At 36.4% G+C, this 13,930-nt stretch overlaps 1 protein-coding gene across 1 annotated transcript; it reads right to left on the reverse strand.

Moving 5' to 3' along the window:
* Positions 1 to 838: 838 nt before the first annotated feature.
* LOC138709308 (ras-related protein Rab-7L1-like) lies at positions 839 to 13,251 on the reverse strand. The gene is made up of 4 exons (XM_069839984.1): positions 12,885 to 13,251; positions 8,977 to 9,158; positions 3,812 to 3,933; positions 839 to 1,176 (listed from the first exon to the last, which is right to left on the reverse strand). Exons 1-4 carry the CDS (start codon positions 13,102 to 13,104, stop codon positions 1,056 to 1,058), a joined length of 645 nt encoding a protein of 214 aa, XP_069696085.1. The 5' UTR covers positions 13,105 to 13,251; the 3' UTR covers positions 839 to 1,055.
* Between the last annotated feature and the right edge of the window lie 679 nt (positions 13,252 to 13,930).

A 13,930-nucleotide genomic window follows, 5' to 3' on the forward strand; every position in this document is an offset into this window, starting at 1 on the left:
AACATGCAGCACAGTGTTGTCCCGATGCAACAGGAGCCAACCAAATCGTACTGCGAGGATGAATTATGAGAAATCCGAAGAGTATTTTATTTATTGCATGTCAGTGTGAATGATGTGTGAATATTTTTTCTATTCAATTCTGTATGTATAATCACATTGGAAGAGTCCACTGCAAGAATCATGGATGTCACTTTCTTGTCGAAAATGAACCAAGACTGTCAATGCATAGCTTAAGATATATAGAATGTACATACAGAGTTATATGGCATTAACACTGATAGTCATTGTCCAGTAATGATCGGAAAATCACAGTTAAGCTTTGAGCGCTAAGCATTTCAAACTTTCAATTGCTTCTCCTGCAAAATGTATTCCAAATGACATCCATCATTCTTGCAGTGGACTCTTCATTTGTTAATATTTATGTTGCGTTTTTTCCAAGTACAAATTTAAAAAATTTAGGGGGTTTCTTTGAATTTTAGGAGAATTTTTAGTATGATATAGGGGGATTTCTTGTTCCTTGGATGGCAACACTGTTGGTGCCCCTTTCAGTCACCTCTTTGTCCTCTATAGTGACAGAATCTGTGTTCTTGAGATTACGGTGATATTCAAACGTTTTTCACACGTACATTTGATTGGCAAAAACATGGACTGTAAATTACTTGAGTGGCTATTTGCTGGAAGAGTATAATAACATGAAATGCTATCCTTATCTAATGAATTATTTTCTATGATGCGCACTAAGTGAATCCACGCTCATCGGTCTATCTTCGAATTTGCAATGAAAAATTGTTAACATATTCTTTTACATCAAGAATAATCTGAATGATAATATGGTAGCTCAGGGTTTACCGTAAACGATTTATTTTCTAACAATTATCACTAATTTACATAAACCTTAAACTTGTTTTAACTTACAGATTAAGATAACAACATTACACAAAATTATTCATACAGTTTTAAAACAAAGTTTCATGCAAGTGGGTGTTACAATGTGATGATATGAAAATGGATCAGTCTAAAAATAAAGCCGAAAGAATTGCATTCGTGCCCTTTCATCAGCAGAAGCACGAACTTTGAGACTTCTCATAAGGGTCCGGCCCACTTAGCTTCAGACTATCAGAGTCGTAGGGGGAGTCAATGAACCCACACCTCTTCATCATGACTTCCACGAGGAAGCTACAACAAGACAAAAGCATATTATTCCATTAGTGGTGATGGAACATGTCTAATTCTAATTATATTTTATTTTACGACACTCGTAACTGCCGATGTCATATCAGCGTCGCTGGTGTAAAAGAATTTTGTTCCACAGAAGTTCTTTTAACATGCCAGTAAATCCACTGACATGAGCCTATCGCATTTAAGCACACTTGAATGCCATCGACCTGGGCCGGGATAGAACGCCGATCCGGAACATCAGGGAAAAGGGATACAGTCTGAGTTAGCTGCTGATTAGTATAATTATTATACGGTATACAAATTGTACGAAAAATGTAGCCCCAGACCCACACGACGCGGCAAAGCACGTTAAAATACATAGAAATAGGGATAGAAACCTAACCCCTAACTTGAATATGCTTCATAAAGACAAATGGAACAAATAGTTGTTTCTAATTGTAAATGACCGATATTTTACCTAAGCATAACTATTTAATATTACATTTATTGACTTCTTTTATCCTTTGTGAAACCTTTTCGCTTTCGTGGCATTGATTAATTTATTAGACTTCTCAAGGAAGTGGGCGTTTACACTGCTTCGCGCACCACATGTTAAATACCGTACGAAATGTGTGTGGTAAACGATAGTACATACGCATGCTCGCATCGAAATAATCCAATAGTGAGCGAGATAAACAGGAAACAATTGAATGTAATACGAAGTAAACAATGTAGCACAGCCTGAGTTTTATCATATAATGTACCTTTGTTAGATGAAAGCCATGGTAGCTCGGGCATTGCCGATAAAATTTTAACAATCGGGGGGGGGGGAGGAATCTTCGCTGTATCAGGGATCATTCACACCCATAATAAGTAACCCAGTTTCGGGAATGGAACTATAGCTATGTTGATTTGAATATTTTATTTTGTGCGAGGTCGTGCGTATTTGCTGGGTTTCCGCACAAAACCAATCCGCGGAAAGTGTAAAATTCCACATTCAGTATTCCCAACCTAACACACACAACAATTTCCTTCTTCTTACCGCTTACAGTAAGTGACATATTGATTTTACTGCTTTAGGCTTTTAACATATTATTTTTAGAGACGTTCAATATAGTAATAATTATAATTTCACTGCAATTTCACCTAAATTGCACTGTTAATTATTGTTTTTAAATATTTGTAAAAACAAATGTAACAATTAATTTCAATGTGCAAAATTAGATGTCAAAGATATTTTCCATTTCTGAACATCTCCTTGACCGGCAAAATTAAACTTGCCGATGTTATTACTGAACTATGTTATATAAATAATATTGTTAAAATAAAGGGTGCGGCAAAACATCCTCCCTAATTTAAAGTTTAAATAAAAAACAGATGGATCAAAATAAGGAAACTTTATTAATATGAATGGTATCTTAACAGTGGGAATTTTTCATTTTTTGAATAGTGTCTCACAAGTGGTGTCCGTCACTATTAGTGCATTGTTGAATGCGACTTTGGAAGTTCTGAATCATTCTAAGTAGCATTTCTTGAGGAATAAAACCAATTTATTCCTATATTGCATTTCTTAGGTCTGGCAAAGTCCTAGGCCGATGTTAGAACACCTCAGCCTTAAGATGCCCCCATGGAAAAAAATCGTAGGGTGCAAGATCTGGTGATCGTGCTGGCCACGGGACGTAGCCACGTGAAGAAATTAAGCGACCGGGAAACATCTGAGCAGCGACAACGGAATTACCACTTACTAGAAACGATACCACAGCGTAAGCACGTTCTTCGCCCGCCCACGGCATAGTTGAAATTCGTTACAGATTATAAATTGCATTAATTGAATGTCAATTCCGTGTATTCAATGTCATATTCAATTCTTGTTGTTTTGCGCATGACATGTGATATCGCTGTGGCAACGCATGTAAACCTAAATTTCCCACCGTTTAGATACAGTTCATATTAATACAGTTTCCTTATTTTGATCCATCTGTTTTTTATTTAAATTTTAAATTAGGGAGGAAGTTTTGCCGCACCTTTTATTAAAATTAAAAATAAATCATTACATTAACCTTACCGTTTGTTTTAAGTTCGCATTTATAGACTGGGAGGAAAAAAAAGACAGAGGTATATCACGGCCTGCTGGAGTATAGTAAACACAGAAAACATTTTAAAGCAACAATCTTGAAGATAGATATTTTTGTTTTGCAAATTTGCCGTCATTGAACAGAAACCAAGATGGAGATTTCATTGCAACTAATTAGAAATTCCTCTTTCAGGTATGTAATAAACGATCTTTGCACAAAATAATGTACGATACACGAGCGGTATGTTTTCTTTAAATTCTCGGAAATTAAAGAAGCTCAACTACGTTTCGCTTTTTCAAACTTTTCCTCGAACATGAAAATTTCAACATACCGCTCTTGTAACGCATATTACTATTTCGGTTTAAAAACGGAGAGTATTGTTACCACTCTACCAGAGAGGACATTTTCAAGGTGGTTGCTTCGGTTTAAAAACGGAGAGTATTGTTACCACTCTACCAGAGAGGACATTTTCAAGGTGGTTGCTTCATTTACAGGGAAAGCTCTGCTAAAATATTTATGTACAGTACATATCTCTAAAGAGGTAGAAGAGGTTGACGAAGTTCGTGTTTTGAACTTACTTCATTGAACTGTCGATCATAACGCCTTCTTTCACCGAAGTTTCTGTCCAGCCGACGAAATTATTTTCCCTGAAAAATTCCTCTATCTCCCCTCGTTCGATTTGTCTGTGTGGCACATCGCACTGTAAACAAGATCATCCAAAACATACACAGCGCTGAGTGCACAGATAATGCCACAGTACCAATAATGATAAATTCATGCATGACATGTGAGTAGCAAGACTTGGTCAATATTTACACTAAACTAACGTCCACAACTTCAGTGCCTCTTGAATGTTCTCAGACACTTGAAATAATGATTCATGAATTAGAATCGTTAATAATACTTGCATAGAGAGAAGAGAAGAGACTAGACGATAAAAAGACGAGGCGAGGCGAGGTAAAAACGAAAATGAGACTAGGAAAAATACATTTCAGGCGGTTTTGGTCTTTTTTTAGGTCAAATCTTTTCGTCCATGCGGTATTTCGGCAAATAAGTCATTTCGGTCAGTACGGTATTACGGTACAACCACAGTCTACTATATACAGTCACGAAGCTTGATTTTTGAGGGTGCTAGAAACAATAGACTGTGACGGTTCTATTTTGCATTGCCTGTAATGAGGCGATATTAGCGATCCTAGTGGTGAGCAACTATCTAATGTTTGCACATTTACTATGTATTGAGCTTCGCGACTGTATATACTAGACTGGTACAACGATACTCGGGTATTGCGACGTTTCGGTATCACGGACATAATGGTCATACGATTGTGCTGGATCATTCGATTGTATTGTCTGTATCCTAGCAATGTACAACATTCGTATTAGGTTTAGAATCACTTTAATTATCATTCTTCACTCTGGAAATTTATACATAAGCTCAAAACAGAACAATATGACAATGAATAAGATATTACAAAGCTCGAGAAATGAGAGACCAGTCCTGAAAAAGAAGTATGTTAACAACCAGGAGCGACTACTAACTGCAGTGAAAAGATATGAAGAGTATAAAGGTAGGGGACGGATGGATATTTACGTAAGAGCTGTAGCGTATACATTGCAATTATATCTAAGCGAGAACAGTGAAGAAACTGATAGTGAAAACGATTACTAATAACCAGAGAAAGGATTTATATGTAAATACATATTTACTTATAAAGCTAATATAATTTATATTTTGCATTATCTTTATGTTTCACAATGTGTAGGGTTGAAAAATCCTACTTTTATTTTCCATATTTTTCCATATTTTAGAGTTTAGTACATATTTTCGTTAATTTCCATATATTTTCCATATTTCATATAAAACAGTCCATATTATATTAGGTTTAACAATAAAACAAAACAAAATTCCATTAACTTTTAAAAATACATTTCAACAATAGAGATTTAAACACATGTTCAGTAATCCCTTTAACATCAGAGTTATTTGAAAATTAGCAGTCCTATCAACAATGGGAAAGTAAGTTACAAAACTGTATTAATTTAATTTAAAATTTTTAACAGACTTCAGTTGTGCAGCTCAACAGTTAAATGCCAGTCAGAGTACACATAGGTTCAGTTTTGTAAATCATACTATAAAGACGGTAAATATGCCAAAAGTACGTCATTCAGTCAATTTAAAATCAAAACTAACAAGTTACATTTCAGAATTTAAAGAAGATGGTTTATCAACTGACAATAAAATATTATTTTGTAATTTGTGTCAGTGTGCAGTATCATCTACACAAAAGTTCCTGGTGCAACAACACATTACAACTAGTAAACATCAGGCCAACAAACAACTAAATTCCAAGCAGAGACAATTGTTTTTAACACAACCAACAACATCGAATGTAAGATCTGAGTTTAACATCGACCTGTGCCGTTCTCTCATCTCTGCTGATATTCCTCTCTACAAACTAAAGAATAAGGTCTTCAGGGAATTCCTTGAAAAATATACTCAACATACAATCCCGGATGAGTCAACACTTAGGAAGACGTATGCTCCATCCATCTACGATGAGACAATACAGAAGATAAGAGATGAAATTAAAGATAGTTCAATTTGGGTTTCCATTGATGAGACTCCCGACAAAGAAGGTAGACTTGTTGGTAATGTAGTTATCGGTTTGTTAAGTGAACAATATTCTGAACGAATTCTTTTACATTGTGATGTTCTAGAAAAGTGCAATAACAAAACTATAGTTAAACTGTTCAACGAAGCTATGGGTATCCTGTGGCCAAAGGGTATTATGTACGATAATGTGTTATTCTTTATTAGCGATGCTGCCCCTTATATGGTCAAAGCTGGACAAGCATTATCTGTTGTATATCCTAAATTGACTCATTTTACTTGTGTGGCGCATGCATTTCATCGTGTGGCAGAAGTGGTCAGAGACAATTTCCCTAAAGTAGATTTGTTGATTTCATCAGTGAAAAAAGTATTTCTCAAAGCTCCCAGTAGAGTTAACGTGTTGAAAGAAATGTACCCTGAAATTCCATTGCCACCAAAGCCAATTTTAACTAGATGGGGTACATGGCTAGAAGCAGTTGAATATTATGCCGAACATATAGACTCTATTAACAATGTTCTCCTTGCATTGGACTCTGAAGATGCAGTCTCAATTGATACTGCGAAAACAGTTACCTGTGACATAAGTGTGAAGAATGACTTAGCTCACATTCAGCATACATTTTCATGCATCATAAAAACGCTCAAAAGTCTCCAAAATAGGCACCTTTCACTATCTGAAAGTTTTGAAATTATAAATAGTACTGTGGAACAACTGAATCGTGGTAGAGGTAAAGTTGCAGATGCAGTAAGAGCTAAGGTGGACACTGTACTTTCAAAAAACCCTGGATATGAAGAACTACAAAAGGTTGTTGCTGTGATGAGTGGTGAATCAACAGTGAAGATTAACTTGGACTTATCCCCAGCAGACATTGTGAAATTGAATTATGTACCAGTTACTTCTTGTGACGTCGAACGCTCTTTTAGTCAGCATAAATCTATCCTCAGAGACAATAGAAGAAGATTCACTTTTCAGCACTTGAAAGAAATGTTTGTAACCTATTGTTATGGTAACAGACAATAAAAATTGTGTTTTGTTGAAACTACATTGGAAGATAAGGTACGTCCATTATATTTTTTGTTTAGTTTGATTAAAATGTACCAATATTTAACGTACATAGTCATTTTTTTATAATTTTAAGTCCATATTTAATTCCATATTTTGGTAAAAATCCATATTTAATTCCATATTTTGGTAAAAATAACTACATATATATTTACATATTTCATATATTTTTAGTCCATATAAATCCGTTCCCTGCTAATAACTTATGCTCATGCCACAAAAATTCTATGTATTCATACCACAAAAATAAAAGGCAGTAAAAAAAGTCTTTCCTTCTGATCGAAGAAATGAGTTACCGATATCAGCGACCCAGATAATTGACCGAAAAATCGTGACCAAAATGTACCGAGTGACCTACAAATTCTGACAAATATTCAGTGACCAAAATACAACTTTGAGCGAAAAAAATGTGACCCAAATGTCTGAGACCAATGTATCTGTGATCCGTACATACATTGACCGAAAAACGTTGACAAAAGTCGCTGCGAATCGAAAAATAGACGAGGTGAGATATCACAAGTGAGCCGAAACGAGACAAGACAAAATAGGTAAAGACAGTAATGAGAAGCTACCAGAGAGTAATGCAAACACAATAATACGTGTCACATAAGTCACCTTCCAAGATAAACAGTGAAACACCTGTAAGTCTATTGTGGACATATCCTTTCTTTGCCGTCTTAAGATCAATTTAAAAATACACGTTGTGAATTTTTTTATTATCACTCTTCCGTTGTAATAACTTTTAAGTTCTCAATTCGTATGCACTAAGATAGTGAAATAAAATATTCTGAATTTACTGAAGTATTTAACTTTTTTTGAACCTCGGTGCAGTTATTTTTATAGTACAAGTCGTCCATTATTTCACAGACTCTGAAAGCGGTGGTTCGAAGTTGTGTTTACATCAATTGGACGCATACTGTGGGAGGCAGAGATGTGAGTATGGTATCAGCAGCCACAATTATTTATACAACAAACAGCACGACACGTAGGCCTATGTCGCGTCCAAGCAGCAGCGGCTGAACTATTGACCCTAAATGAGCGTATTTTATTCTTGTCGCCTGCACTAATTGACTATATTGTCTTTTAAAAGTAACTTGTTTTCCTGCTGCGCTGAATCAAGTATCTATACTGTACTTCATTCCTTAATGTCTGGAGACGTAAATAGTGCCGAGAGAGAGAGGGGAGGAGAGCTGGAGGGAGGGGGAGAGAGAGGGAGGGGGGAAAGAGAGAGAGGGCGGGAGAGAGGGAAATTTGTATTGAACCAATGGCAGGGGTCTCATTCCACGCTTACAGCATATTCCGAATCTCACGAGACCGGTAGACAATAATGACATCACGCCGCAGCGAAATAGGAACAAAACTGCTGGAATGTTCGATGGCTATATGGCGGCTGTACAAGTTGTTATTGTGCTACACTGGCAAGATTTTGCGAAATTTCCGTATTGTCATCTCGTTCAAAGAAAAGAGAGCATAAACAATTTATTTCTTGAACCGGTAGTAGTAACTGGTCCGTTGACATGTTCGCTCATAAGCCATTAACATATTGTTTTTACGTTGTGCTCATTACAAACAATACAGCAGAACCAAAGCAGAACACACCGCCATGACACAACAGTGCACGATGTCATTCGTCTGCTAATTCCCGCCCTATACAAGAATCAGTCAGATTCACTGATGGCGGCTGATGGAGACTGTCACCACCTCTGCAAGCTGATGGAACCGGTGCGACACCGGTGGAGCATCAATGGCATCATCGTTGAAATTCGAATTCGGAACACCGCACCGCGATGCCATCAGATTGCTCAGCGCTGAGATTCGGAATACGCTCTTGTCTTGAAGTTGGACGGTATGAAGTGTTCTATCTCCTCCTACCTTCAAGACAAGTGTGGAATAAGACCTCTACTATTGGTTGAATAGCAATTATCAGTTTCCCCTCTCTCTGCCGGCGCTATTTACATTGCCTGTCAGACATGAAGGAACGAAGTATAGTTGTCGATTTATACCTTGTAACTCGTATGACACCTTACAATAAGTATTAGCTTCCTTCATTACTTCGTATCACGCACCTTGTTGGCCAACAGCAAGCATGGGATGGAACTGCCGTCCGGAAGTCTGCACTTCGCATCCACATCTCTTTTCCATTTGAGCGCGTTGATGAATGAGTTTTTATTATTCAAGTCGAACATTATTACACAGCCGTGAGAATCCTTGTAATACACGCGCGTCATCCACGTGAATCTCTCTTGACCTGCTCAACAATGAGAACAACATCTTTTTCAATACAAGGCAGTACGCCATAAATAAATAGCGGTAGGCTTACTTCACAAAGGATTTACATTTTTCGGCATATTGTTGGATCAACTGCTTGAATAGTAAAATAGTCTAAACGTGCATTTGCACTGTCGTAACATCGCTGTGGAATAACGGTTAGCATGTCTGACCGTGAAAAGATCGCACCCTGGTTGGGACAAGTTACCTGGTTGATATTTCTCCGAAATTTTCCCTCAACCCATTAAGAGCAAATGCTGTGTAACTTCCGGCACTGGATCCTGGACTCATTTCGCTGGCATTATCACCTTCATCCCATTCAGACACTATATAGCCATAGCAGTTGAAAAAGCGTCGTAAAATAACCATTAAAAAAAAGTAATTGTTTACGCTCCTGCGCCGTAGCGTCTCAACCTGAGGGCCGCAACCCTCTGGGGTTTCGAAGTGCAGTTAAAATATTTTTAGTTGGTTATTTAACGACGCTGTATCAATTACTTGGGTTATTTAGGATCGATGGGATTGGTGACAGCGAGATGAGACAGAATATTCGCCATAGATTACTTGACATTCGCTTTGGGGAAAATCGATGGGAAAAAAAACAATCGGGTAATCAGTCCAAGCGAGAAACGAACCCGCGTCCGAGCACAACTCCGAGAGAAAAGCTAAAGTCATATGAAAAAACAGAGAGAGGAAAGAAGAAAAAGCATGCAATTTGACATACGGGTCACGGAGAGTAGACATAAGAAAGATAGCGATAAAGACCGACAGAACTAATCATAGACGAAAAGACAAAAGTAGCTACATTAAAATAATGCAATAATATCCTCTTCCAAACTATTGGATTACTTTTTAAACCCAGTGTTACGTACTCCTCAGACTGATGTTTTCTTCCCCTGTCATCAAGAGAGACTAATATCCTCCATTAACGGTTGAAGTACAGCGACATCATTTTGTTTTTACTAACATTTCTGATATTAACCTGGCTATACCTTTGGATTAACAGTCGAGAACCGGAAACACTGTTACCCCCTTCTACGACCGGAGTTTGATGATACTACTGTAAAACACAAATAAGTCACTTTACTATGTACATGAGGGAAGGAAAATAGTGGATCCATTTACGTAAACTTGGAATTATTACGATTTTGAGTTTTATAATTTTCATTAGAATTTTATTTAATCAAAGCACAGTACATTATTATCAATAAGTGTTTTTATTCATTAACTAAACTATCCAGGCGGACGTATTCATTATTCAATGTATAGTACACTGTCCACAGTACATTAGCAAACAATATAGAGAGTGTATTTAAATTGAAAAAATAATCAAAATCTGTATATTTTAAACAAATTGTTAAAAATGATGGACGTTCATTTCGATACAGGCTTCAGTTATTTTGTGCATATTATTGGAAACGTTTTGAAGTATAGCTTCTAAAATATAATGTATTTTTTTCTTGAATATATTCTTTAATTCTTATATTGTTGTATGATGTTTAGCAAGCAACTGTTTTACAGTAACCCCAAAAGAAATAATGCAAAACACTCAAATCAGTCGACATGCTGGGCCGTAATCCTGCGCCTGTTGAAGTAATTCTGTATCTGCTCTTTAACAGAATACCTTACATGTTGTAAATTCAATCTTCACTTCTGCCCGATCCGCACAGATAAATTTACCCATACATACTACCTACTGTCCGTCCAAGTGGTTATGTCGTGGGATCGTAGAGAGGGGGTGGGAATCAAATGGAAGTTACTTACTTAAAGAGGAAATTTACTTAAATTATTTAAGCATTTTATAATATTACGTGGATATCCAATTCCTAAAGCAAATGTTTTCAGAAAAAAAACTAAGACAGCCCAGTCACTAGCATTTACAGAGGGGTCAGCAGAAACGGGTGGGGAAAACCGGGAAGCGACGTAAGCAAGCGGACACAGTACCTGTGCGAAAATATGATTAAATAATAAATGCATTTTATTCACTGAAAAAATACGAGCATATTTTTGGAACGTAGGCTACTATACTCACTCACTTAGTACTGTATACTGTGACCGTAAGATAACTTTGACTGCATACGCGGTCTTGGTTCTGTGTGGAGGACGGGTGCAAGTTTACTAGTAGAAGGGGTGGGAGAGAAGTACATTAAAAACTCTGGTACAATAAAAATTGAAGTAAAAATAAAATGATGTCCCTGCATAACGAAGTTCATTTGAAATTTGGTGTACTAGTATGCATTATTTGGCAAAGTTCTCAACCATTACTGTACATCATAACAACAAACTATTGTAAGTTTTATTACATCGTAATCCATTTTAACTAAATGCATAACTTAGAATTGGTAGGAAAATATTATACTAAGAGTGGTATAATAAAAAGATAATATTGAATATTATTTTCTACTCTTCAATTGAACTTTCGACTTTTTAGATTTTGTTAGCACAAGCTATTGCAATAATGCTAGAACCGACTAAGGAAATCACTAAGTTTATTTTACGCTCATTATCTACTGGATTTGAATCTTAGAACCAGTTTTAAGTTGCGTTATGATATTCCGTTAATACTGCATGCTTGGTTTCTAGGTTACGACATTCAACTATTACTAAAACCGACTTAAGGGCATTAAGTTAATTTTATTATTACTTAAATTGTGCTAAAATGAATAATTATATTTTCCCGCTTATACAGGGTTGCCAGATTTTAGATCTATCAAAGAGGGACATTCTTTTTTCTTCATAATATACAGTGCTTATTTTTTTGTTTTAAAGAACGAATGGAATGAATATGAGCAAAGTTGACATTTTCATGACTACAAAAAGAAATAAAATAAAATAAAATAAACGAAATAAAAAATATCTCTTTACATATAGTTGAAGAAACTAACATAAATCTCAAAATTGAAATTTTAATTAAAAAAAACATATTGTAGATACACGTTTCCAATACAGAATAATGTTTATCTGTCTGGAAGTTACATCACGTTTCTCTGGGGTCTTTCTGAAGGGCTTGTATGTTATGACAAATTATTAACTTAATGATTTAATAGTAATTCTGACTCCTAGATTTCCCCAGCTGCTTATTATTAATTCTAAAGCACAAATTCCAAAAGATGTCACCAGATGTGATGAAATATTTACATTTAAATGTTTATTAATTGATAACACTAACATAGAATTTACTGAAACCTGAATCATGAATCATATTTGTTTTGTTATGTACCATATTACTGCTCGAAACCCATAATTTAACATACCGTGCAGTACGCATTTTCAGAGCTTCCTAAATATTTATTACTGGACTTCAGCATTTTCAACTAGCTTTTTTCCATTCTCTTTGCCATGCATTTGGGATAGACGTCTCTTTTTAAATGTTTAGAAATATCATATTCACCACTGAATTAACTGTTACAAACCTTATACTTGCCAAAATATTCGATTTTTCCAATATCAGAACCTACATTGTTAAGAAAATTAATTTAAATTTATTGTAATTACTAGGCCTAGAAGAAAATAGTTACCAGGTAACGATACAATACAAGTGACGTTAATTTTCTAAAGGAGGGACTTTTTGCGTCCCGCCTCGAATCGAAGCGGGACTCGGGACTTTTATACGAAAATCGGGACATAACCCTGCACTTATAATATGTAACTTGGGCACACATATGCCACTACTAAATAATATCAAGTTCCAAGATAGCCTATATCTTACCTGCAATATCCCAAAGCTGTACCTTTATAACTTCCGTATCCGACCATTTTACAACTTTGAGTGCAAAATCTACACCCACAGTGCCTTTGTAATCCTTTCTAAAAGCGTTCTGGGTGTACTTCTGTACGAAGGAAGTCTTTCCAACGGTAGGGTCACCTATGATGATCACCTTGAACAGTCTCTCCGGCACGGAAGGCGGTGTTGAATATAAGCTATCCATGCCTGCAGTACTGTACCGGACAACTAACACATGCACGGATAAACCTCTCGACAAATGCGTCTAATCTCCCTGTCCAACTGCTGGTAATTACAGAACTGCACGTGTATTATTCGACCAAGAGGCGAGTGTCTGTGGCGCTGCAGTCGCCAAGAAACTTGCAGAATAAGCTATTACAGTAATCGAATGACATTATCGACGATGTTCGGTTTATTGTTCGTGTAAATATGACCCTTACGATGATGAAAAATATTGTAATCAGGCAAACACAACTTAAGCTTTCCATTGTCACTGTTTAAGTAAGTCTGCCATCTAGTGTTTGGATTTGGAATCAACTGCAAATAAAAGAATAATACTGTTGTTAGGCATTTTATTTTCTATGTGCTTTACATCAGGAATTAAACCAGAATAGGAATCAATCAGTGTAGAACCGAACTACACATACCTTAATATTAATGAATCTACAGTAATGTGTCGTAAAATGTGTTCATACTACTTCTCCATGCCGTATCTGTGGTTCAAGTGCTAGCGTGCAGACCTTTCAACCAGGCAGATCGCGTTCGATCCTCGGCCAGGTCATAATGGAATTTGTGGTGCACAAAGGAGAAGTTTTCCTCTACCATTCCAATGAATTCTCCACCTCCCCTCATTTTATCTAACATCTACAATAGTAAAAATAGTCTAGGATCCTGATCATTAGAGATGAACACCGATCGAGAAAGCAAGACTAACAGCGCCCGCAAACCCGAAAACCCGCACGACAGTGTTGTATACGTCGCGTCGTTGACGTAAAGACTGCTTGTGAGTGTTTCGAGACGTCGGGATTGAT

The sequence above is a fragment of the Periplaneta americana genome, chromosome 11 (assembly GCF_040183065.1).
Source record: "Periplaneta americana isolate PAMFEO1 chromosome 11, P.americana_PAMFEO1_priV1, whole genome shotgun sequence".
NCBI lineage: Eukaryota > Metazoa > Arthropoda > Insecta > Blattodea > Blattidae > Periplaneta > Periplaneta americana.

What these genes read in the sequence shown, in the direction of transcription:
- LOC138709308 (XM_069839984.1), bottom strand. Translation starts at nt 13,104, where the DNA reads ATGGATAGCTTATATTCAACACCGCCTTCCGTGCCGGAGAGACTGTTC. An exon ending in ACAGCTTTGGGATATTGCAG is followed by an intron (nt 9,159 to 12,884) that starts GTAAGATATAGG and finishes ATTGTTGAGCAG; the next exon opens with GTCAAGAGAGATTCACGTGG. An exon ending in GCTTGCTGTTGGCCAACAAG is followed by an intron (nt 3,934 to 8,976) that starts GTGCGTGATACG and finishes TCTTGTTTACAG; the next exon opens with TGCGATGTGCCACACAGACA.